Genomic DNA, 26,505 nt, shown 5'->3' on the forward strand with positions numbered 1-26,505 from the left:
GGAAAAAATCATAAGGTGGGGCCCAGCCAAAGTTTCGACTGCCCTGGATTGCTTCGCTGCTGCTGCTCTTCCTTGGCCAGCATCCCAGAGGAGAAGCTTTGAAGGCTGTGTTTATGTACGTGCCAGCTGGAACAAATAACAGTCCTAGGGCAGGATTTCTTCACTGTACGTACAGGGTTTTTTAGTTTTTAATCAAGGGATGCAGAACACCGATGGAGTTGTGTACGTTAGTTGGGCCAGTCAATGTATGTGACATTTGACATGTTCTTGGACTTGCAGGAAATGTATTTATATATTTATTTGCATGTGGGATGTTCAGAGAAAGCCCAAAAGATGCTCCTTAGCTTAGGCGTGGATGTGCCTTACGCTGTTTACAGTGGTGGCTTTTTTCAGTGAGACCACCTGTATCTTTGCTGAATAAGGGAGGCAAGAGTGGCCTCACAGGTAAGGTGCAGACAAAATGTAAAGATTATTAGGAGAAATTCAAGGCCAGCAGTGGTTGGGAATTCAACTTAAATGAGCATTAACAGTCTCTTTTGTGCAGAAAAACCTATAAATATATAAAACCAGTGAAACGTACAAGCAGCCTCTTTAAAATATGAGAGTTGGGGTGGACTTTCTTTTTAACGAGGTTTCTACAAGCCGTTCTTTAATGTTAGCTATGAGAGATCCCCAGGAGAAATGAAAATATTGAAGGGGTCAACAAGAGCAGGAAATGACTGGCTTTTTTTTAACCTAATGGGCTTCCTTCTAATCTTTTAACAGATTTGATTTGTCTGACAGAGATTCCTTCTTTGACAGCAAAACGAGAAGCACTATAGTAAGTACTGTATATAAATAATTTACGGTGGATAGTGCCTTATTCACGGTGTTAATAGCCGCTTTGCCAGCTTTAGTACAATGCCTGTTGCAAGTTTGCCTTTCTTAACCAAATGCCAGGGATCACCTGTGACATCAGTTATTGAAATTATAAATAAAGCGTTTCCAGCTTTAGCTTAGGTAATGAATAGTCTTTGATGCTAACAGGTTGCTGCCTTCTGGAAAATAATTTGGATCTTCTTTCTAGTTCATAGTTAACCTGGGACATAGTTTCTTAGTAGACATATCACCAGAAAGGAATAGTTTTAGATTCTATCACTGGTTCTGCCACCAGCTACCTGCACCCCTATGACTCATCTACCTTTTTGTAACTATACGTTGCTCTTTTTATAAAATGCTGGGAAATCTCCCAAAACAAATTCCAATGAACAGCCAGGTATTTACAGAGAATATTGTTTATAGTTTTTGTGGGCAATTCTCTAGAATGGTGTTAAAAGTGTTGAGGTTTATGATTTTTATTTAACACTATTTATGATTTTTATTTAACATTAAAGTTTACATGAAGCAAATGCAACAAGGACAGAAAATTGCATCTTGTTCTGATTGTTTATGCATCTGTTCACCTCTGTTACGCTAGCAAGTGTGATGTACAAGTACACAGCACTGGGACTGGGCTGAGCCATTCCTGCCTTCGTGTTGAAGGGTCTCTCTGCTCCTTCAGTGCTAGCATGGGACTTTTCCTCTCATAATTAAACTTCTGCAGTTCCCTTATAGAAATGAAGCCTAATACAGAAATATGATATCACAAACTACGTTTTGAGCGCTTCCTTGTGACTTACAGAACATAAAATCAAGTGGGGGAGAAGGTGTAGCCTGCTTTATAGCCACTGAGGGGGGAATTGAAAGGACAACTCATATGACATCCAGGGCAGTTGGAAGGGACCATGCCGTGCAGCACTTGCTGCAACACTTTTCAAAGTAGAACGTGGACTCTTTGTCCCATTCCACTGCTGCTAATCGGTGCGTTGGAATGTGACTGTGAGCGTGCTTTTATCTTATATTTAACATTAGCTTTTTGGATGCTAAGTGGTTTCAAAAAGAGCTTATATCACAATTATAGCTGTCTTTTATGGGTACGGTGATAAGGAGTGTAAGATATCTAACTTCCCTTTCCTGCTTTGAAATTCCAGTGTGTGGACCCCATGGTGTAGTTCCCTGTAGCTTGAAGTGCGCTGATTTGATGTGAGCGCAGGTTATCAGGGCTAGGTGAGTTTGACCAGGGAAGGCAGATGTATCAGCACAGACATGGAAAAGAAAAAGACAAACACTGAATGGGTTTATTTGCGATAAAATGTTTTGTTTGAGATTGAAAAAAGGCATAGCTTTTGTTTGTCGACTTTCTTTTATATGTCTAGATATATAGTAAAGAAACTTGTAAGTACAAGAAACTTAAGGGAGCAAATGAAGAGTTAAAATTCACGACAAGAAGCTTTGTGAGAAAGGTAGCAAGACAAAATGGCACCATAGGACACGAAGGCGAGCAAGACTAACTGAAAAATGGACTGAAACAAAAGGGGCCCATAGCAGAGGCTGGGAGGAAGAGGAGGGATGGGGGTTTTTTAAACCTCCATAGGAAGAATGGGCATATAACAGTAATGCTGGCAGTATGTTGCTTTGTTTGAAATCCCTGTAAATCACCTGGTAATAAAAGATATATTAAATGTTTCCCAGCATCATTTTATCCTGCGTGCATTTCCCTTTGTATTCTTGTTTCTTAAAGTTCTCTCCTGCCTCTCTCCTATGTATTTTTAAACCACAGTGCAAATATTGACCCTTCTGCCTACTGCAAAATGAACAAGAATCTAGTCACTCCCTGTGAATCTTTGATGAATAGAAACTAAGCCAAGAACTTTTACTTATTTTAAAAAAAGAAAAAAAAAAATATAACTGGAGATCTCTCTGTGACAGCCCTTTAACTCACTGGAGTTAGAACAGCAGGCAGATGAGCTGCGGGCTTGCCTCCTATGCCCTCGCTCGCTTCCCTCCCTGACTTGGGCAAGCAGCAGCTGAGTTAGCACACGGATTAGCAAGCATCCCTAGGGAACCGGTCTGCAACTCCCCAGACAGGCCAGGCAATGGGCAGCAGGTGCTTTTGCCCGCAGTTTTCCTCTGCCGCCCGCTCCCCTGCCAGCCTCGTGCCGGACGAACGTTTGCCTTGCTTAAGAGCATCGCGGCACGGGAGCGGCGCGGGGCGGAAGCTTGACCGCTCGGGCGGTGTGGTGAGATGTGCAAAGGTTATTTGACAATAAATGCAATAAATCGTAAAATAAATACATCTGTGTTGCCATTGAGGTCACGCAAGCTCAGAAATTTTAAGGTCAGCCTGTGTTTGTTAGTCCAGTTTCTGATAAACGGCTGCGTGCTCTGTACGCTTTATGAGCCTGAAGCTCTGCTGAAGTCCATGGGGTGAAGCCAGCTTGTGCCGTCAGAGGCAAGGGAAGAGCTGGCCCAGCACACCGCCTGGTCCGGGCAGAAGAGGGCTTCTGATCTTGGATCAATGTCTAACATGAGCAAAAATAGCGTTTCTGTTGTGCGAGTGATTAAATGTAACCCTATTTCCCCTGATCAATTATCTTGGTAGCTGGCTATTTAGTTAAGCCTTTCTCTCTTGTACGGATAACTCGGCATGGAAATCTTTAAGCCCTGCTCTCCTGAATACCGTGACTTTTATTAAAGAATGATGACTTCATCAACATCTTGGTTTTGCCAATATTAGAGCTGTACACAAAAAAGATTGTGCTTTTCACTGGCAGTGTCTGAAGTAACCCTTTCCTTTCTTTTATTTTACTTCTGTAGGTTTATGAAATATTGAAAAGAACGACATGTACCAAAGCAAAATACAGCATGGGTAAGGAACTTTATTTAGCTTTAAGATCGATATCGTTTTCAGGTATTGAAAATAATTGCAAGTTGTAACTGGCTGTGGAGTTTAGGTTTTTCCCCTGCTCTCTGATTTTGTGTATGTGGATATAATTGTTTTATTTGGAAATTTAATTTAATTAATGTAGCTGTTTGGAATTTTTTCAAATGTGAATGTATAGATTTGACTCTAAATTAAATGGTAAGTGAGCATATAGCCCGTGCAGATGTTAGTTAGGTCCTTTGCAGCAGGACTGGATGTGATATAAACCAGTGGATAATACGTGCTCTGCGTTGGTTCAGTTTTACACTCACTGAAGTGGATGAGGGTATTGCCATGAATTTCAATAACTGCAGTGAAAGTCTATGGATTGGCCCATTCCTTTTAAGTAGTGACCTCACATTTTTATCGTGGGGTGGCTTTTCAGTGACTTGAGTGGAATGGTCTTAACTGATGACTGCCCGAAACACTGTCCTAAGTGGAACTGAGATTAACCCGGTGCAATGGCCAAGGACTAAGGCATGCACTGAAAGCTGGCCCGTCTCTTAGCCCTCAGAACAGTTGTTGCAAGTCAGTGGGTGCAAAGTTTGTACTGCCACAGCCAGTAGCTTTAGGATTTCAGCCTTAGGGCTTGTGCTCGAAGAACGAAATTCATAATACAGGTAAACATGAATTGCAGATCAGGTCACCTTAAAGATTTGTTGGCAGCTTTTCCTGTTCAGTTGTGTGATATACTTTATTTTATACATATCGTTATATATAGGTGTATACTTGACAGTGGGACCAAAGTTAACAAATAGTTAATGGTAAACCAAATTATATAAGGTGGAAGGCTGAAGTCCCTCATATCCAAGCCTCTTAACAGACAATCAGCAGAAACAAATTTGTATGAGAAAAGTGCATGAACATGGGAGAAAATCTTTGATAACTGTTGGAATCTGTTATAGCATATATTTGCTTACAGGCAGTTAAATAAAACAATGGGAACTTGAATTACAGGTAGTTCTGTTCAATATTGACCCATCAGCTGCTTAGAAATACATCAAATAACAGAAGAATAATTATGCCAGAAATTATTTTCATGCTTTGACTTTTCTGTTGAAGTAACAACATACAATGTACAATTGTTGAGTCCTTATATACACTAAATTTTGGTGTTCAGCCAGTGTTAACAGAAGTACTGTTTCCCTGTAGCATGGGAAATCCAAATTAATCTGTGACTTTCAGGACCCTTTTCAAGTCTGGTGCTGGATCATTTTCATTGCAAATTATGTATTTGCACTCTTGAAAGGGGAAGGTCATGCAGTTTGAATTCTTGCCTTGGAGTTGGTTACTCACTTGATTTCTTTTTTTTTTCCTTTCTTTTTTTTTTTGGTCCAGAAATGGGAAACACATTAGAGATTAGTTGAATAGGGCAGATGCTAAAGTAAAGCGTTAGGATTCCTGGATCGTTCTTCTACCTAAGACTGGCAGGGTCACACAGTATACCTAATAAATATGTCATTAGGCCAGCCTGTCCATGGGTATACTCAGCATAACTCAATCAGGTCCTTTGTGTTCCAGCGCTGGAATGCTGGGTTACAACCCAGCAAAGGTTGCAAACAGATTTGAGCAAATACAGATAATGCTGCAACATTTCTGCCCAGCAGGAAAAAGGCGGCTGCCCAGTGAACACTGCAGTCTTTGTTATTTATTTTGCAAATTTGCGAAAATGTGACTCTGTCTTCATTGTTAAATACTGATATGCAGAAGGGTACTATGTAGCTCTTTGGTTGGTCGCACAGCCCTAGAAAAATAATTTATCTGCTCACTAGTTGTTTCTGCCAGAAGCATGGAAACATTTGCAGACAATTCATAGTACTGTATAATCTTAACTAGGACTTTGAAAATTAATGATACTGCAGGATACTGAGCACTCCTGGAGCAGTTCCTCCAGCAGGTGATTAGTATCTCAAGAATGTTAATGAACTTGAAAAATTCTCATTTCAAGAACAATCAAAAATGTCTCGGTGAACCTACAGTGATCTGTTTCCTGGCTCATAGTCACTGTGCCTTCAAATCCAGTCCCACACTCTTTTCTTAGCAATGAACTGATAGGCAACAAGGAGCACAATGTAGCACATCATTTTTCTTTTTTTTCTAAGTCCTCCTAAATTCTCCACAATGCCAGTGGCCAGATTTTTTTTTTTTTTTTTTTTGTATTATTGGCATTACTCATCTTAGCCTTGCACAAAGACAAGTACTTGACTTAGCTCTGATTCAGCACCCAAGACTGGTTCATTGAATCCCCAAAAGTGTCTTCAAGGATCACACGACACCTTCAGACGTGGGTAATACTCCATAATTGGAAGTAGTTATATTAATGCCGGCAGCTGCAGCAAGAACATTAGAGAAGTAATGTGCTACAGCCCTTAAAGGTGCAGGTCCAGCCGAGTGACCTTTGGGAATGGTGCAGCGAGCTGCAGTGTCGAAGAGCCCCTCGCCGTTGTGCTCCTCCAAACTTGCACGTTAACTCCTCCCCACCCAGCCTCGCCTCCCGTACTCTGGCCCCAAGCTAAGGAGCAATACCACACCTGGGAAGGCAGGACTCCTCAAAGTCCCTTATGCCGCATACATTATATAGATGAAGCATTAATTGCTTTCAGCCTCATGCATGTCACTAATAAACGGATGTGTAAACAGGGAAAGGAGAGGGAAGAAAGAAGGAAACTACCCTTTTAAATAAAAGACGAAAATGTGGTAAATATGGTAAGTATTACGCCAAGGTCTTCGCAAAGGCTTTCCAATAATCAATCTGAAATCTGAATTCAAAACTTTGTGTGGATGATGCGTGCGTATGCGTGTTCCCGTATGCCATCAATTCCAGCCATATTCTTCTTGTGATCGAGCCTTCTGCTACACACTTTCAAATCTGCAGGCTTGCCCTTAAATCAAACTGACTTTTCAGAAAATGTAATTCATTTTAATGACTAATTTCAAGTTATTGGCTTCTAATTCTTGATTCTCAAATATATATGACTTCCTCTTGCTCTCTGCAGTTTTCCATTTCATAAAATGAGTCATGTTGAATAACCTATATGATTAAAAATGAAACTACATGGGAAGGAATGAGATGGCAGAAAAATCATTATCTGACCAAATGACTGTTATTTTGAGGGAAATCTCCAGGAAGGATGATAAAGTGAGACTGCCTAACCTCGAAATTGTAAATAACTGTCATGTCTTTATTTTTCAAGGGATCACCAGTCTGCTTGCCAATGGAGTTTACAGTGCTGCATATCCTTTGCATGATGTAAGTGACCTTGGAATATATTTTACATATCTCCTATCTGACACCAAGAAATCCTTAATCTGTTACATATTAATGGCATCATCCCAAACACGAGTGTTGAGATCCTGACTTCCTGCTCACTTGTATCACGACTGCAGTAACTTCTGCAGGTTGTTTCCATCACTCTGCTCACTTTTAATGAATTCCCCACCTCTCTTCTACCTTTGATGATCATAAGTGACATTTGAACATAACATTAGAAGAGTTGTGTCGGTGGCTTAGCAAATGAAATGCTTCTGTTACTTTCTGACCTTCTGCTCCCGAGGTCCCGGGCATCAGTGCTAGGAAACGCATTTATGAATGAACGTTTTATGAATAAAATAATAAGAAGTTAGTTCTCTCATCCACATCTCCCTGGCATCCCCTTTGCAAGTACAGAGATGTCAGTGGCTGTGCGTCCATGCGATTGGTTGCCACTGGAGGAAAAACCATAAGCAAGAATTTGAAGTGATGTATTTTATGGAACTGGATGTGACCGCAGACCTTTTTACTGATGAAATCTGCTTTTGAGCAGTTCAGTAAGATGTCAAGAGTCTGTTCAACTATACTGCACATCGAGAGGGTTAGAGAGAGGTACGGAATTTTGGTGGCACTCATAGCCGAGCTGGGGATCCCCGTCCTGCCAGAGATGCACAGCAGTTGGATGCTGATGACATTTTTACTTAGAGGTTCAAGGTACGACTAGAACTGACAAACACATGCTCTTAGCTAGACCCTTGCAGAAAGGCTTGGCAGATGTCAAGGGGACGTGGCAGTTGTGCTGCTCATGATGTACTGGCTGTGTGGGCATACAAGGGATGTCGACTCTGGTGCCGGTTTTCCAGCGTGGGATGTGAAGATGAAGTGTGTCTTCCTAGTTTTCTGCTCTGCTCAACTCGCACTGGTTTTATACGGGACCACGAGTGTTTTATCTCGGTGTAACTGAGACCAGAACAGCCTCTTTATCTGCCTGATGTTTATCATAAATGTCAGGCACTCTTAAACTACAGCGATATCGCTTAGAAATCCAGAAAGGTTAAATAAACTTCTCTGCATGTGCTTGTCTTGCATCTTTAGACAGCTACTGATAGTGTAGTATATAAGTTATTTATTGTCTTAGTTTACTCCTTTATCGTATGTAAAAATAGCTCCAAATTAAAACCTCAAATCTAATCAGCCCTGAGTGTTTGGAGAGTCTGGATAGGGATCAGCTCTCTCAGCTGGTCTCTTCTCTTTCAAGTGGACTGAGCTGAACCCCAAATACCACGGCAATACCGCATCCTTTCCCTTGACATTTTTAGGCCACCTTTATCACTTATTCGTTCCTTTTTTCCCCAGTGACAGACGTTATTACTCTTTCTTAATGTGCCTGATGACAGAAGACAAAGTGTGCTATGACAAATGAACTCCTAAAATACAGCATTATTTTACAGATTGCTTTTTCTGTTTTTGATGCATTAAGTGAGTGGGATACATGGGTATGCAAGACGCATCGCAGCTCTGGGCGCGACTCACTGAATGACGCAGTTTTTCTTTCTTTTTTAAAGGGTGACTATGAAGGTGAAAACGTTGAACCTAATGACAGAAAAGTAAGTTGATATAAAGGGGGTTTAACATATTCGCAAGAGTCCCAGCCTGAAGAATCACCTGTTGGAATCTGGACGTTTGCCAAGATTTCACAGAAAATACCGCAAAAAGGCACTAAATGCCAAGCAGTAGAAGTACAGAAGTACTTTCAGTGTTTAAATTTGCCCGAATGTGGAATGCGGTATGGATATGTACAAATTACCAAGCTCGATAATGATACATTTCTTGCCATGTTGGTAAGAGTATTGACAATATTTACGTGTAACTCCTTCTAAAGTTCCGATGATGTAATTTCAGGCCAGCTTTGATGAGAATATGCTCAGTCATATTCTGTATCCATATCTGACATAAATCCTGCTTCACTCCATGGCAAGCTCCGGTCTCAGCACCGCAACCTCTGCTGAATTAATGTGCTGCTGATCTGGAGTGTGAGGATCAGGACTGGGGGGGAGGAGAGAGGCAGTTGAAAAGATAAGCATAAAAGTTATTGGGAAAGATGAAGATTGAATATTTATCAGAAATGAGACATTCTCAGCAAAGCTTTAACGTGCGCTGTTCAGCCAGAAACTGCCCTGTGGATGTATACTAATGCATTGCATCGCTTTTCGCATAAGTCTGTGGTTTAAATTGTGTTTTTATTGTGGGTATACTGAAAGACATTTGTTCCCTGTAGTAAAACGAGTAGGAATTATTCTAAGGAAATACTTTTCATAAGAAAAAGCAAATTTTTCACCCTTTGCAGAAATGTTGATTTCTTAAATTTCTTAAATTAAAGCACAATTACTACATACTCCCCGATCACACTTCTCTAAAGAAGACAGGCTTTTTTTCTGTGTATCAGACAAAAACTGAAGTAGAGAGGTTATGACCAGTTCTCTCAGGAGGAGCTACTAAATTTGGGTGCCATATATGTTGGGCTTTCAGACTTGAAACTTTGCCTTTCCAGTTTGTTTCATGGTCACATCTCTGAAGAAATGCTCTGGACATTCAGGTCATAGGCAAAGCAGATGTAAAGCCCTTCAGGCAGGTCATATAAAAATAGGTACCCAGAATTAAAGGTCTGCTGGGCTTGAAGGTGCAAACGGCCCATCAAAAGACAGCGACGGTTGTTTCCCTCCCCCTCCCCCTCGCATTGATTTGTCTTAAAAATACCACATACCTGTCATTTCATTATTAAGCAACACATTGCTCAACCAAAAATAGGATGAAAGTCCATATTTTCTCAAAGCGTCTGGATTATCATCTTTATTACTAACTTTTCAAACCTCACAAATTCACTCATTTCACAAGTTCACTGCGTGTTTGGAAATGTTTACCTTGGCTTTTGACTTCCAGTTCCCTCAAATAATCTTTTGGTGTGTTTTGGCATGTCTCTTCTGGTTTCTTGAAGCTTTCTTTAATCTAATCCAATGCTAGGCCAGGCTTGTGCCTTTTTTAACAACAAAATTAAAGATTTGAGGCATAGAAATGAAGTAAATATTTAGGGCCAGTGTGCTGATCTCCTCTAATCATGTCTTTGAAGCTGTGCTTTGAATATCAGGCTGATAAATGTCAGGATAAATGAGATAATTCATTTGTACTTTAGGCACAAATTTGGTTTGAAGTGTTGTACAAAACTGAAACATGGCACTGATGCAAAATCTCCATAGCTTACTATTTGCCTGATATGCCTGACTAGCTTAGATCACAGAAAAGGAATCTGATTTCCAGCACAAACTTAGCTTGTAAAAATGAAGTAAAAAAATAAGAAAAGGAAGGGTCTTAGTTAGTGCACATGGATGTTGAGGTGTCCCAAATCATTAATTGTTTTCCAGACATAGGCAGGTGGCCTTAAACTTTTGGAAAATGTGGTTGAAAGAAACCTAAAGCAGGATAAAAATAAAATTTGCAAGAATGTTGCTGTTTAATAAAGGCCTGCCTTTAGGTTTCAGTTTCTGCTCTTACTATTGTAAGGAAATTAATAAAGGTTAATGATTTGGGGTTGCAGAGGGGAAAATCCACTGTCCGCTTATATTTTTTGACGTCATTTTTCTGTAAAAGTATAGAAGTTGTATTTTTTTGAATGACTCAAACCATTTGTACGAGAAGTACAGCAGTTCAGCTTGGAAAGTTTGTGTTAATGATTTGGCAAGAGAATTGCAAAACTGCTCTAGAAATGCTGTTTGCTCTATGACTTCTCTCTGATAAAACGTCAGAAGTAGGAATGGGTACGGGCAGCAGCAGGGCTGCCAGCCTGCCCGTCCTTGCTTTGCTGCATTTCACTGGAGAAATGGAGGAGGCTGGCATCTGTCAAGTTTCTCATGATAAAACAGCCTACAGATTTAAGCAATAACATCCTGTTTGGTCTGTTCTTCTCTGAACAAGATTAATAATGTTGCCCTCCCTGTAATGATAACTGGTTTAGGTCTCGGTTCCCCGCTGCAGTTTCTTCCACAGCTGAGCTGGTTGTCCAGCCCTCACCCACCGATGGAGGTTTGTGTAACTGAGCTCTGAAATTTTCTGCCTTTTTTTTTCTTTTTTACCCAATGTTTGATGAAAAGAAATACCTTGGCAGCAATCAGTTCATGCTCTTGCATTTGAGAGACCAGTAGAAGAGGAAAAAGGAAAAAGACAATGTTGTTGGCAGATAAATTAATGAAAGCAGACGTGACCATCAAAGCATCTCCTTGAAATACCAGTAGTTGGTCCAGGAACATTCTGCTACCAAGTTCACGTCACTGTGTTGAAGCAGGGAGAGAAGCAGTAAAGGGAGGCCTGGCTTCCCAAGCAGATGTAAAGCTTCTCTTCCCCTTGTCCCGCAGAGGAGGTGATGGCTGGGTGGCCAGTGAGCACACTTGGTCTTCTCCAGTATTTTTTGTACACACACTGATTTCTTGTTCACTCTGTTAGCTGAACTGAATTAAGAAAAAAATCAGATCTGAGAGGTGCTATTTATACATTTTACGAAGTAAAGGATAAGTTGAAGGTCTCAGAGGAACCTATTTTTATGAGGGATTCAATTTTATAAATCACTAATGGGGATCATTGTTTTCCTTGGCCCATATCCTAACCAAAAGGGTGAGTGGAAATCATGGTGTTCTTTTAGTTTAAAGCTGAAAAACTCCTGACTGCAGCCTCTGCGGCACCTCTGCACAGCCCTCTTGATGGATCCTGAATATTGTAGTTTGTATAGTGAAAACAAACCAGTTTATTCGAGGTTTTTTCTGTCTTGTAACTCAAAGCATATTCGTCTTTCACATCCATTCTGCTAGATACCTCCTACGACCATAAAATCAGGACTACTCTCCCTGTCCCTGCCATAGTTATCCATCCGTCCAGTTGCTGAAGAGCCTTTTAATGTACTAGAATTCATCACTGTATTATAGCATGCCAGATCCTCAAATTTGGTTTTAATACTTCATGCAGACTGTGTGTATTGGCAGATTATGTGTTGAAACCACAAAGTTGGTGAGACCAGATCCACAGCGGGAGCTCTGCAGTTTGCTAGGACTGAAGGAGAAAACGCTCGTGTATGCGGTGCTTTAGCTTTCGCCTTGCTTTTCTGTTTTACAGCTCCTGTGTGAGGAATGGGCGAGCTATGGAGTCTTTTATAAATATCAGCCAATTGACCTGGTGAGGTGAGAGTTCAGCCCTTACCGTCGTGTTTCCACGGGGCAGCCCTGAAGCTGTGCACAGCGATGCTCGTGCGGGTGTCTGCGGGGATACTGTCCTCGGTGCCACCCCGGGGGACTCTGGAGAATGGAAAGTTCACTGGGGGAAAAGGAGTTTTCTGTGGGTTTCGAAACACGCTGATGTATCCCACCTAGTGTGAAAGCTTCCAGGGGACACATTTTTAATGAATTTTGTTTGCTCATGGTGAGAGCTGAGACTCTCTGAAGAAAATTAGGTGCTTTTTTTAAGAGGGTTCGCTCACAGAAGATCCAAAGATACCAATTTACACAGCAGAAACATGGGGGAAAAAATTACTAGTTGGACTGACTTGCTTTCATGGTGCCTGTATCTCTGGATTAACTCCAAGCATCATGAGAAAGAGAGTCCTCTGAGAAGGAAAAAATTCCCACAGATCATCAGATCTTACTTTCTCCATGCTTAATCCAGCTGTGATTCATAATTTTAGCCATGTTATATTTTAAGAAATAGGAAACATTTCTCTCTCTCATTTCTTTTTTTTTAATGCATTTCAGAAAATACTTTGGAGAGAAGATTGGATTATATTTTGCCTGGCTGGGAGTTTATACACAAATGCTTATTCCAGCTTCAATTGTAGGGATTATCGTGTTCCTGTATGGCTGTGCAACTGTGGATGAGAATATACCAAGGTAAAATAAATAAATAAAGAGGTTCTATTATTCGAGGCAACTAGAAACTCAAAGTAAAACGTTACCTTTCTCTGCAAGTGTTTTGTCACTAATACCTAGGGCGAGCACAGCTGAAACTGTGGCTCCCATTTTCTAGGGCTTGCCCTGTGCCACCCGCAGCCTGACACCCCAGTCCGTCTTTGCTGGCCATGGCTTCCCGAGGTCTGTTTGCCAACTGGCGCTTGCTGGAGTGCAGCATGCTCCCACCGCTCTCCTCACCACCACCCACATTTTTCATCTTTTGGAAGCTGTGCTTAAAATGAAGCCACCTCCACAGGGGTGGAGGAGCTTGCCAGTCCCACCAATTTCCGCTTCCAGTAAGCCATGGAGCGCTACCAAGGGCTGAGAGTGGGCAGCAGGACTGCAGCACGTTTTTAAATCGTTAGCATTTATTGTTAATATTACTTGTGGAGTTTGCACATTGATGTACTAAAAATAATTCTTGGCCGGTTGTTCAGGTGGTTTTGGTTTTTTTCTAACTCAGATCATTATGTTAAAACAAACCAACAAAATACTGCTAATGATAGGTTTTAGTGCTTCCCATCGCAAAATGCTGAGGAGGGCATTGTGTGACATAAAGATGAATCAAGAATATACATGTCTAAAATAAGCAATTGTGGTCCGATTAATAAAATCTTGATTTCCTACTATTTTTAATTTTTTAGTAAGTTTTGTATTATAATATTTTTAAAGCCCTATGATTTTGCATTATTTGCCGTACATGCATCATCTGCTGTAGATTAAAATTACATCATTTGTACAAGCATAAGCACTGAGTAACAAAGCAGATAATGGATATCGAAAAATAGATATATTTCTTTTGTTCATTAAGATTGCTTTGTACTGCTTCCAACAGTTGAAGAAAGTCAAAGGGAGTGTCACTGTTGCTATTTCACAGATGGAGTGCAGAGAAGTTAAATTGGTTGAACTCCAGTTCTCTTGGTACTCAGCACTTCCCTTGTACTTTATCTATTGCTGTAGTTAGTATTTCAAAACAAGAATGATTTTTAATTTTTTTTTTTTTTTTTTTACTGTAAGATCCTGTAGTAAAAAGCATAGAGCCTTATGCCTCTCATAACGCTCTCTCTTATTCCCTGGAATAGAAATAAGGCTGGGGATGGAGGGAGGCAGCAGCCTTGCATGAGCACCCTACAATGGTGTAGGTTGCAGGCGGAGCTGCTCGCTGGGGAGCACTGTGAGGGTATCTGATGGTCCTACAGACCAGAAACAGATGCTGTGCAGAAGAGAAAAGATCACTGGAGCATGGAAGATGGAGCCATACTGACCATGCTTTTTCCATATCTTCTTGCTTCATTGCAGTATGGAAATGTGTGACCAAAGAAACAATATCACCATGTGTCCCTTATGTGACAGAACATGCAGTTACTGGAAGATGAGCTCTGCTTGTGCGACTGCTCGCGCAAGTCATCTGTTTGATAACCCTGCAACTGTCTTCTTCTCAGTCTTCATGGCTCTCTGGGGTAAGAAGATATATGCCTTCATGTTAAGTTTTTAATTATTTAAAATACAACAGGAAGAAACAGAAGAGATAAAGCAGTATATTTATACTCAGGCAGTTAATTATATAAAGAACTTCTCTTTTTTTTTCTTTCTTTTTTTTTCTTTCCCATGAAACTGTCACCTCCAAATTTATATACTGGACTGAAGGCTAAAAATCAAAAAGTTGCTCAAGATGAATATCAAATGAAATTGTTAAGCATCTGTCATAAAACTGCTGTGTGGTATGTCAAAATTTCATTAACGGGATTGCACAGCTTGCCAGAAAAAAAAAAAAAAAAAAAAAAAATTTATTTGCAGAGCCAGCTTCCACTTTAGAACATTACAGAAGAAATGTATTAAAGTACTCTGGGGTTGAGGGGAGGGCTCCGCAGGGAAGTGTAATGGCCTTTAGCGTCTCAGAACAAACCAACATTGATTCTTGAGTATGCTCCGAGATGCAATTAAGTTTATCAGCAGGCAGACATCACGCGTGCAGACCATGAAGGGAACAGTGGCGTTACAGGTGTTTTTTTCTGATGCTGACTGCTCTTGTACTTCGAGCACGTCACTTAACCTTTCTTGGCACGTCTGTAGAACTTGATTAAAAATATTAACCCTCTCATGAAATCTTTGTGAGAGCGTCTTCAGGAAAAGCTTGAGGGCTTTTCTCCTCCCTGCTGGAGGGAGGGATGGGGAGCTCCTTGCTCAGGCACCCCAGCACCAGGCACGGGCACTGGAGGAGAGGAGCCTCCACTTGTCCTCGCTGGGGGCCAAGAGGGCCTGTTAAGATAAATAGGAACCGATGGGGGCCAAAACCCATGTTTGTAACTGGGAGCCCTATACAGAGAGGCTACAGAGGATAGGGAAATGTGCATTATTCCCCCCAGCTTTGAAGTTTGATAGCCACATACTCCCAGTGTCAGCGAGAGCAGCGCACGATGATGTTTCCCCTTCCTGTATGCCTTGTTGCAAGTTAGCAAATAACCTGTTTCGGATTATATTTAATCATAAAAATATAGCCCGAGTTTTTATTTGTTCTAGTACGTAGGAAACCATTTTTACATTACCATTCATCTGAACTGATTTTAGTACAATTCAACATAATTCAATTTAAAGCAGTGTCTTTTTGACCAAGGTCTCCATTTGAGATAACAATGTTTTAGATGCAATGCTGAGAGCTCATTATCAAGTCCCGTAAGGAAAAGGACAAGGACAGTCCTGCAGAGGGATTTTGGGAACAGTGGGGAGTCAGGAGCGCTGCAGGTTCGGAGGGAAAGCCGGGAAGTGGCGGGGGGAGGTTGAACTCGACCAGCTTCGCAGCAGAGAGGAGGGATCACTGTCTTACAGATCATCGTCTTGCCATGTAGCATATAGGGAGAAATGTGATATACCCCAAAGCAGGATGCAGTGTCGGAGACTTTAAATAGTCTGATTCTCTCATGTGGAGAGTCAAGTATCGGTTTCGGTCTCCCTCATTTACCATTATTGTGAACCCCACGTGGATCTCGGCACATAATGCTCTGTTGTCCACAGAGTAACGCTGTTTGCCTCCCTTTGCTTAGCTAACAACTATGGGTCCCTCCATCTATTTTTTTACATTCTTGGGCAAAGTAAGGCAGATTGGCAGAAGCCAGTTTCTGTGCTCTGTACAAAATCAGGTTAATATCTGAGATAGTTTTGGAGTGGGATGTCAAATTCCTCAAGTTCTTCGGGGTCAATGTAAAATTTTATTGTGGTACAATATCATATAAAATAAATGTTGATTCAAAAAGGTCTTTTTGAATTGGGAAAATCAGAACTTTGTCCACATAGTTTTGAATTTGCATTATTGCAAATTTCATTTCTAACGGATTTGTCAAAATGATTTTTTAAAAAATGAAACAAGCACTTTTTACTTTAAGGAAATAGTATCAAAATAGTATCAAAAATTGGCCGTCTATAAATGTAGGCACATATACAGTCTCCAGTGCCATTTGTGAGCACCTCTGCATGTAATGAGAAGTTTTATTGGGTCCATGTACAGCTGAAGAGTTGAGGCAGACCCAAGTAACCTCCTCAGGTGACCCAGGGCATCCTTAGCGTAGCAAGAAAATTAGCCCAAGTTCAGGGGTACTATTGTGAGCAACCATTTGGCCAGGCTTTCTTTGTATGGTGGTGGTATTGTAACACCCTGGAGAACTCCACTCAAACGAGTATTAAAACAGCTATAGCACCGAACTGAGGCCCAGCCAGAAGTTCAGCATTAAACACGGACCATGGCCCAGTGCTGTTTGGTATTAAATGGCATTAAAAATGTCAGAGAATCCAGATAAGATCATCTGGACAGTAACCTTTGGGAATTTTTAAGCTCCACTTATGCTTACGGGCCCAAATGAAATATGAAAATGCAGGTACGCCTGGCAAAGCAGCGGTGCATCACTCCCTGGCACGTTCGTTGAGGGCTTTTGAAATGAGCTGGCTGCGTTTCAGGTGCAGTCTTTTCATTTTGCATCATAAGTGAGTGCCATGGAAGGATTTCTAGTGGCACTAAGAAACGACATCTTGTTCATTTTTCTGTATTTCCCGCTGTACGTGGAAACTGCAGACCCCGGTGCGAGAACTGCCGGCGGCGGGGAGAGGGGAGGCAATTCCAGGACCGTGACACAGACCCTCTTAAGATACACCTGTGGCCATCCTGATTTACAGGGAGCCTATGGCTTGTAAAGGGACTCTGTTGTAAAGTTTGGCACGTGAGAGTTTCGCTTGGAAGGCGAATGAATGTCATGACCGTAGCCTGGTTCCAGTCATGAGGGCATCCTTTCCTCTCTATTCGACTTTCTTACCCTCTCCTTGCCTCCGGTTTTTCTGGATACGAATGTTTCTGAGCACATCTGTTAATAATCACTGCGGGAAACTCCTCTGGGAACACCATTTCTTGGTAGACTTGCCTCTTTCATAATCACTTATTTATTATACAACACTGGTGTATTTCCAGCATCTAACTACGTCCTCTGAGAACTCGTTCGGTCTCAGAGGCAGATAGACTGATATAGACCGGGATCGCTCGTTGGGACTCAAGAATTGCTTTAACGAGGTTTCTTTTCTGTAAGTCTTCTCCATCAAAAAGAAAATGGCAGTGTTTGTAATGATAAAAACCCTGAAAGGCTTCCTCTTTAACAGCCTGCCCACCTGCAGCTTTCATACCGGCATGAGTTTTTGGGTTTGGGTGTGATGAGTAGAGCTAACCGTACTATTACAACCGCTAGAAGGATGTAATTATAACCATATAAAAATGCTTTATCTTGGTATCTTTGAGGGAATAGCTGTCCCATCAGTACAAGGCTAGTTAAATCATTCATATTTTTTATAGATAAAACACAGGTTTGTGTGGACTTATGGATGGAATTATATGCAGATGAAGACCAACAATATCATTAGTCACACATACGAATATTTAAATAAGCTTGGGTGTCTGACTTTCTTACACCCCTTAAAAAATTGTAGGCATCTTTCTACATGAAGCTGTGGATGTAACAAATGCCCTTTCTTTTAGCTTGCCTAGATAAAAAGGGTGGCTCCTAGCACATCAGTATTTCCCAGATAGACGTTACTGTTGAATAAAAGAGCAACAAAAACGAAGATTTGTCGCCCGGTATGCGACACAATATGGCACCTGCTGAGACCTTTTGGAGATGGAACCTGCAGACGTACAGCAGGCCATGCGGAACGTGGCCAGCCTGCCTCCTAAGACAAATCCCAGAGGCTGATGCCATTTTTTTTGGTAAAATGTCAAAATCATTGTTAAACTGTTGTTTCAGCTGCCACCTTTATGGAACACTGGAAGAGAAAACAGATGCGTCTCAACTACAGGTGGGACCTGACTGGGTTTGAAGAGGAGGAGGTTTGTCCCTTCAGTTCTGACTCTTTGACTTCCACTATGGTGTTGCCAATAGCTCCTTGCCCTGAGCCCATAGATGTTGCCTCACGGGGAACTGCTCTTGGGGCGGTTCCGTCGTTTAGAAGAAAGGAAAATCCTATGCATGAACTATTTGAGGTTTTTATGGCGAGGGTATGACTAGTACGTCTTGTTGCCGTAGAAACATAATTGTATAGCCTCAAAATGTAGTTTTTTTTGAAGTGTGTAGTCGGGTCACACCTAGCAGCGTAGGCATGGAATATACAGCTCAGACCTTGCTCCTGGGCTGATGTCAGGGTGCTAACAACTGAGGACCTCATTCATCTCACGCTGCTGTAAATCAGAAATGAATGTACTGAAGTTGATAAAGTTACAGCACTGTAAAAAAGCACTGAAAAATTCCTATTAGCTTTAATGATGCAGGATCAAGCCCTGAATTGGAAAATACCTAAGAAAATATTGCCAGACATGTGGGCTTGGGGCATGGGAGGGACACAGTGTGGAGGTGGTTTGGTTTTTTTTTTTCCATTTGCTAAAAAAAAAAATAATATCCCTAGCCAGGTTTACACTAAATGTGCTAAATAGCATGAAATGGAAAAGGGCTGAATCTGTATGAAAAAAGGTCTTAAAAATCAATGAAGTTTTAGAAGGAAAGGAGAGAAAATCCTCAGCCAGCTGAGAAGCTGTATCCCACCTTTTTGTTTTTAATTTTGTTGCTTTTCAAAAAAAGGAGACACTTTCCTAGACTATAACGCAGTCCCAGCCCTGGCAGCCTTGCCCTGGACTGTTCTGCAGTTCCCAGGCGGCGGAGGTGTGTGGGTCCCTTCCATTTTCCCACGTATGTGACAAGCCGCGCTGTGAAAACCCCGCTGCGGGATCTGAGCTAGGACCCATGGGTTGTACAGGCGTTCACCGCTTTGTTTCTGGCCGGCCGGCTTTTTATTTTACTTGTTTTTATTAAAAGAAGTATGACCACCCGTGTCGTATCTCTAGATGTTCTAAACAGATACACAACAAATATTGCCCACGTGAAACAAAAACCTCACCGGCCCTGGGTTTAATGCAGCTTGAAAAGCCTGGCACAGTTATTGTTCCCCTCACCCCCGAAATCTTTCTGCTTGAATTATCTCCTCTTAATATGTTTATCTGCTCTGTAATATATTTAGGTGCACTATGCCAGCAGCCCCTATGCTAGCTCATACCTATTTTACTGGGAGAGAATATAGGGATTTATTTCCTGGATACTGTACTGCTCTTTTATTTTTGGTAACTTGTTGTTAGCATACATGAAAGTAGAAAGGATTAACTGTATCTTTCTGAAATCTATCCCCTTCATGTCTGAGTTCAGAGCTCTACACAGCTAAAACAGCAGCTGTTAATAAAGTATATTTTATTCTTTGGTTTGGGTAGTCAATGCTAGATAATACAGTCATGGGTTTAGCAAAGAGTTTAAGCCCCTCCTATTTCTGATTTGGGTGAAACTTCAGCTAGTATCATGTTGAAGAGTCAGGGTTTCAAGTGATATACTAAAACCCATCGTGTTTATAGGGACAGCTGGTTCATGCAATACTTAAAGTAATGTTAATAAATGTTGTAGAACATGAGTAGACCGATTTTCTCGGGTAGTGTCTAGCCATCCACTATTCAGCTGCTTGTTTCATGTAATTTTTAAAATATAAATCCAATATGATCTGCAACAGTTCAGTAATCAAATTTTTGTTTTTTTGTTTTTTTTCTTGTTTTTCGTGTTTTTTTCTGGTTTCCTGAAGGAGGCAGTCAAGGTTTGGAAAACATTTTTGTTTTTTAATTGCTCCTACCTTTTTTATTACATGTCTACTGATGAATGCCATCTTTTGATCTCCACCTCTTCTTTTTCGAGCATCAGGTTTTCTTTAGATCTCCCACTGATTGCTTTGCCTTTACACCCTCCGCCTCTCCACTTGTTCAGACTTTTTTCAACTCCGCTCTGTTTCCCATCCGATGCATAATTGTGAATTCTGAATCTTTTGTGAATGCGTAATTATCGTGAATTCTGAATCCGTGACTCTTTCTGAATCTTTTGGCTGTCTCTTACTTCTGAGTGTTTCCTACACCCTCTCCTTCAATGCACCCGGGTAATCGGTGGATGCTGTCCAGGATTAGGGGAAGACCCCAAGTGACAATTCTCTGGGATCCCAAAGCCAAGTATTTTGCATACTGACAGCAGATAACTGTTTCCCTCCTGAGCTGAGGATCACTGAAGTGACGGTTAATGACATGCAAAATCTAATTTTTATCAAAAAGATAGGTAATTAAAATCCAAGCATAATGTCACATGGTATGACCCACGCTGTCTGCAGGTTGTGCTGTATACTCATTAAATTTAATCTACATAGCATTGCATGTGGCTGTCTGATAGCGAGTGCAGATCATTCTGCAGTTGTTGCTGTAGAACTGCGAATAATATGGGATTTAACATTTTTTTAAATTACAGTCCACTATCAAATGACAGAAATGACGTAACAAGTGAATTAGAATTCAGTTAGAAAACTTGGAGATTATCAGGAAATCGACCTGCAAACAGTTCATATGTAATTTTGCTTTTTATTAAATATGACTTATTTGACAGGATCATCCAAGAGCAGAATATGAAGCTAAAGTTTTAGAAAAATCACTGAGAAAAGAACACAAACATAAAGAGGTATGGTAAAAATATTCATTTGTTTCACTTACAAAAGACTGAAAAAGGAGGTCGTTATAGCAGGCACTGACCCAAGACTAAGAAATAGGTAAAAAATAGTCACTGCACATTGTGTTTAAATTCCAGATGTCTTCGGTCCTAGCATACATGGGATACTCGGTGTGTGCCAGTGCACAAGACCTGATTAAGTCTAGAAATGTCTTCAATGATCAGATACAGGAGTGTGGTTTAGCTAATTGAGCCGGACTGAAGGGGTGTTCCTGTTAGGCTAACGAATCAAGTTTGAGAAAACTGTAACAAAGCATCTTATTCTGGGCTAGTATAAGTAACTAAAGCCTCTCAGGAGAGGTCCTCTGTCTTGCTAGACTTTTTTTGTAAATAGAAACATTACTAGAGCATTAATGAAGAGTACTAACACCAGTTTCCTTGCCAAATTCCAGCTTTGATAATAACATAACTTCCATTTTATTTCACTGAATAAGGTAGTGCTCACTTCTGCTTTTAACTTGCTCTTTACATCACCGTGACAAAGGTGCTGCCAGTCATCCCCGGGGCGCATGCATCTCGCCAACGGACGGCGCAGTCCCTATGAGCAGCTTCCCTGCCCTTTCGCTGAAGGCTGTAATTCCTTCCCTATTACTGTTTGTCAGCAGCAGACCAATTTGAAAAAGCTCCTTTTCTCCCCCACATACTGGTTTCCACCCTACCAGGGGTTATTCCCCCTTAACCGCAAGAATTTAGTCGTTCATATGACCACGTTTTTAAGCAAAGAAGTAAATGCTCCGGCATAAACAAAATCTGTCAGCAGAAATTCTTCTTTTGTATCTGTTGCCAGTGGCACAGTAGCATGGAACCATGCCCTAAATCAGAACTTTATGAAAACCCTATGAAAATACATCTGCAATAACCACGTTAACGTCAAATACACTTTAAGAGACAGCATACGTAGATTGGACTGGCATCCAATTTTGTCACGTGCTCGTACTTGAGTACTGTTGGGCCCCTCTTCAAAGATGCTCCAAAGCATGTATGTTGCCCTTAATCTATAGGATGCAGTGTGTAAGTGGTTCAGCGTCATGTGCAATACCCTACTCGCAGCACTGCTTTAAAATCCCTTGCAGAAGAAAAAGAATTTGGGTTGCTGCCCTCTTATCGGCTGGATAAACAATGTTGGAACACGGACTTTGTTCTATTCTGCTAAAAACCTGCAACTTGCTGTACTTTTGGGTATATTAGGAATTCAGATCTTAAATGTGGAAGACTGTAGGGCAATCGGACAATTAATGAATGGTGGCCTCCAAATATCGGAGTATGAAAGCTGAGCAATTAAGAGAGGATTATTTTTTTTAACCAGACTATTTATAACTTTTTGGGCTGTGTTCAATGTGGATGTTACTAATTTGGGAAACGTGAGAAAAGGAGTTTTTTCTGAAAGACTCAATAATTATCTTTCATTGGGATCTAGAGTGTTAAAGTTCAAATTCAACAGTTGTAAGACAACTTGGAAATCTTTCTTAAAGAACAAAAATATCTAAAGCTAAACCAGAAATTGCTCATATTTTTTTAAAGGAAAACTTTTTGGACATTCTTTATACATCATAAAGGAAAAAGAAGGGCATAATCCTCAATTTAAAAGGGAATGGCCTTTGCAGGATTGCTTGATCTACCCCAGGATTTGGGGCAAGAGTTTGTCTTTTGTTGTTGTTATGTTTTATTAACCTAAAGCTGAAACACAAAGCCTTGAGCAAACTAATAGAGCCTTCACTTGTGGCTAACCTGCTGTGTACAGAGTCAGTAGAGAGTATGTAGATGAATTTAGCAATGCTTTGTAACGCTATATTGCCCCATCCTCTTTTTGTTTCCTTTGACTGCCATCAGAAGCATCGGTATTTTCCAGAAGAGACAGCAAACAAATGGAGACAAAGAGTTAAGACAGTCATGGCTGGGGTGAAATTGGTTCTTTTTATTCAAACTTATGAAGAAACTCAAATTATGAGTAATTATGGAAGACACAAATCAATTTGTTTTTTGGCTGTTGAACCTTCGTTTAATATTCACATTCAGTTCTGGGTTTCTTCCCCCTCCTCCCCTTGTTTCTTCAGCACTCTTTGGGCCACTGTTTCTATGCATTGGGAATGGCACTGCATGGCTAATCTTAGATTTACCAGCCTGGGCTGACGTTACGTTTTGCAGTGGAGCATGGGCCATGTGTCGCAAGAGTTGCTTGCACTTCCCTGAGACAACGTGCATGTAATAAAAATAGAATTTGAGTAATATTTTTATGTTCATTATAACGTGTGTGTCATCTTCCGTAATGTTCCTTTTGTTTATTTTCTGGTGTTTAGAAACAATTCCTGGCATCAAAGTTTATGAAAGACTGTAGATGAGCAATACTGTGCTAAATGAAATTTTCATAACCAAATTCAGGCAGTGGCTGGTTGACTGGATTTAGGGTAGCCTAGAAAGAGTTGTTATACACGTGCATCTTAACTCCTATTGGCGTGGTCCACTGAATACCACGTGGATAGTCAGGTAGTTAAAAATCACTCATATTGAAGGAATTTCATGTCTTATCACATACCAAAACAAGATCTTCCCTGTCAACTGTGCGTTCATCGTGGAGTTACTCAGTAGCATACTTAATCTATATTTCAGTGGAACATTGCAAAGCTGCAAATGTTAACTGGGGAGGGAGAGAGGAAGAAGGAGAATTTTTCTAGGGAAAGCAAAAGAAAATATTTAACAGTAAGAGAGATCTTACTTCATGGTTTATGACAGCCTATTTGCATGTTTCCTTCAAAAAGTATACAGAAAAATCTGGTTTATTTATACTTGCAGTGCAGGCGCTTGACCAATTTGAACTGAGATACGGAGTAAACAATTTGCCTGTGTGGAATTGTAACTGTAAACACTGTGTCTGCATCTTCTAACTGGTTGTGTATTTGCTAGCCTTTTCTTCCCCCTCTGTTTTTGTCACGTGTGCAAAATCACACGCTCCGTCTTTATTAAATGTACCTTTTTCCCCCCCCAAAATTTTAGACAGATAAAGAAAAGCTGACATGGAAGGATCGTTTTCCAGCCTATTTAACCAATTTTGTTGGCATTATCTTCATGGTAAGCATCACCCAGCAAAACCTAAAATTTATGTTACCGAGTCATTGTGTAGAACAGAAGTGATGGAAATGTTAGTGAAACCGTGACAGACTTTATCAGATTGATGTGGTTTGCAATGGCTTTCCCCCAGTGAAAAAATTCAAGCATTTTATTGTTTTACAATCTAAAATCTTTCCAAGCGCTTGAATTTCTACTTTGCTGTCTCTTTCCAGTAAAGAAATAAGAATATCTAAATAGGGTAGGGAAAAAATGAGGGCACAGAAATGGAAATTACCACCACCATTGATGGGACGAAACTTAAAAAGTAGAGAGAGCCCTCTCAGAAAGTAGTCAGGAAGTAGAGAATGGCCTCTTTTTTATACCAAACTTTTCTGAAAGAAATGATGTGGCCAATTGCAATCCTGATTGCAAGGTTTTTTTATAAATCAGTCAAACTTGGGGTTATACCATATAATAGAAGAATTGCAAACAGAGCACTTAATTAACGAAAAAGGTAAAATAATGATGAGAACAGCCTTTTCCCATTTGCTGATAAAGCATTAGCATTTAAAACAAATTTTGAAAGAAATAATAATAATTCAAGACATGGAAGAGATTGGCAGATGGATAAAAAAGCTTAAGCCCTTTCCAAAGGTAAAATACACCAGACTAACTCAGTTCATTTGGTTTTTTGGGGATAGGGATTCTGTTTTGGGGTGGTTGGGTTTTTTTTTAGTATTTGTGTTTTCAGAGAATGGAAATGCAGTAAATCTAATCTTCTCAGCTGAAGAATCAGTACCTTAGAAGAACCACATTTTTAAATCATTCCTCTATTTAAGCAATGAAAAATTGAGTAGGATTTTGTCCACCTTGACGTTGCCAGGAAGTGCGTTGATTTAATCAGATTTGATTTCAGTTTAGGATTATGACAGCATAACAAGGGTATTTGAAGGCTTGTGTGCAGAGTTAAACTGAAATACTCCTCTCTGCTTCAACCCTGTCTTTCTTTTATAATAAAGCAAATACCGTTTTTATCTATGCTGTTGCTATTAAGGCTGAAAGGAAGCCCACTAACATTTTTAATATAAGCAAGTAGTTTACATTTAGGTGCCTTTAAAAAAAGCCTTTTGCATGTGATTGTGGCATCATTATATCAATTTTTTCATGTGATTATTCAAATTACTAACAAAAGAGGATCTTTTCCCACGGTTCATCAAAGTGATTGGGAGCCTTAATGCAGAATTTGGTGGACTTGGGATCTGGCCCAGAGATCCCACTTTTAAGGTCATTGCTAAGTCCCACACAAAGTATTTATAGTTAAATCTTTCATAAGAGGCTGTGCTATTCTTGCTTGCAGGTTGGGCTGACATTCGCTATAGTGTTTGGAGTCATCATATATAGGATCTCGACTGCAGCGGCGCTGGCAATCAGTTCAACTCCCTCGGGCCGGTCAAGCGTTAGGGTCACCGTCACTGCCACCGCAGTCATTATCAATTTGGTCGTCATCATCATCCTGGATGAAGTATACGGCTGCATCGCAAGGTGGCTAACTCAGATCGGTAGGTTTAAATCCTCAACTGATATTTGCTAGAGTGAGTTTAAACAAGAGGACCTAAATGCCTGGCTTTGTGATTAGCTTCAAACTGGTGAGCAAACCCAGGAAATTCAAATGTGCGACTAAAGGTCTAACCAGCTGCTTAAAAATATCAAAGCGCAGATGGATTCAGCTTTGTTTTTAAAGTTTTTTTTTCAGCAGTGGTAGTACTAATCACTAATCCAGTTATGGGCAACGGGGATATGGGATACAGCAGAAATTCCTATACCTAATTTTGAACTTCACTGTTCTATATCACACAATTACTATTTTCATTTTCTGCCATTTTTTATTTGGTGTAAGACATATTGAGAAATACAAAATTGTGAGTGCAAAAACACACTGTAGAAAAACAATCTTTGAATCATTTCCAAAAAGCATCAGTGACAGAAGGTCCAGAAGTCGTTTCAGATAAGTTCTTGTCCATCTGCAAATGATTGTCATGGAGGTCAGCCAGAAGTGGAATGAAATTGGAATTACTGTTGTAACACATCTGAACGGTGGGATCCTCAGCAGATTGATCACTGACTTCAGTGAGGCCATATGGCATTAATATACATATATATTGCTATAAATGTATACCTCTTTGTTTAAAAGATGGCTGATGTTTTCCAAAGTCCACATTTATAAGATCTTGAAATGTTGCAGGTAGGATAATTCCTTAATGTTTCTTATCCATGTCACATTGGTTCCAGAGGTGCCAAAAACTGACAAGAATTTTGAAGAGCGGCTGATTTTTAAGGCTTTCC

The 26,505-nt window shown here is 40.5% G+C and overlaps 1 protein-coding gene across 1 annotated transcript in view; it reads left to right on the forward strand.

The window, feature by feature from the left end:
• The window catches only part of LOC104078432 (anoctamin-1-like), a 45,836-nt gene that overhangs the window by 8,629 nt on the left and 10,702 nt on the right, over positions 1-26,505 (forward strand). The window contains 15 exon segments of the mRNA XM_009580076.1: positions 766-820; positions 3,676-3,727; positions 6,976-7,031; positions 8,597-8,638; positions 12,189-12,253; positions 12,821-12,955; positions 14,315-14,475; positions 18,292-18,374; positions 20,159-20,170; positions 20,998-21,069; positions 22,948-23,025; positions 24,109-24,183; positions 25,520-25,721; positions 26,452-26,503; position 26,505. The exon segment at position 26,505 is cut by the window's right edge and continues 47 nt beyond it. Of these exon segments, the coding sequence (XP_009578371.1) occupies positions 766-820; positions 3,676-3,727; positions 6,976-7,031; positions 8,597-8,638; positions 12,189-12,253; positions 12,821-12,955; positions 14,315-14,475; positions 18,292-18,374; positions 20,159-20,170; positions 20,998-21,069; positions 22,948-23,025; positions 24,109-24,183; positions 25,520-25,721; positions 26,452-26,503; position 26,505 (1,141 nt within the window).

The sequence above is a fragment of the Fulmarus glacialis genome, unplaced genomic scaffold, assembly GCF_000690835.1.
Source record: "Fulmarus glacialis isolate BGI_N327 unplaced genomic scaffold, ASM69083v1 scaffold5116, whole genome shotgun sequence".
NCBI classification, from domain to species: Eukaryota; Metazoa; Chordata; class Aves; order Procellariiformes; family Procellariidae; genus Fulmarus; species Fulmarus glacialis.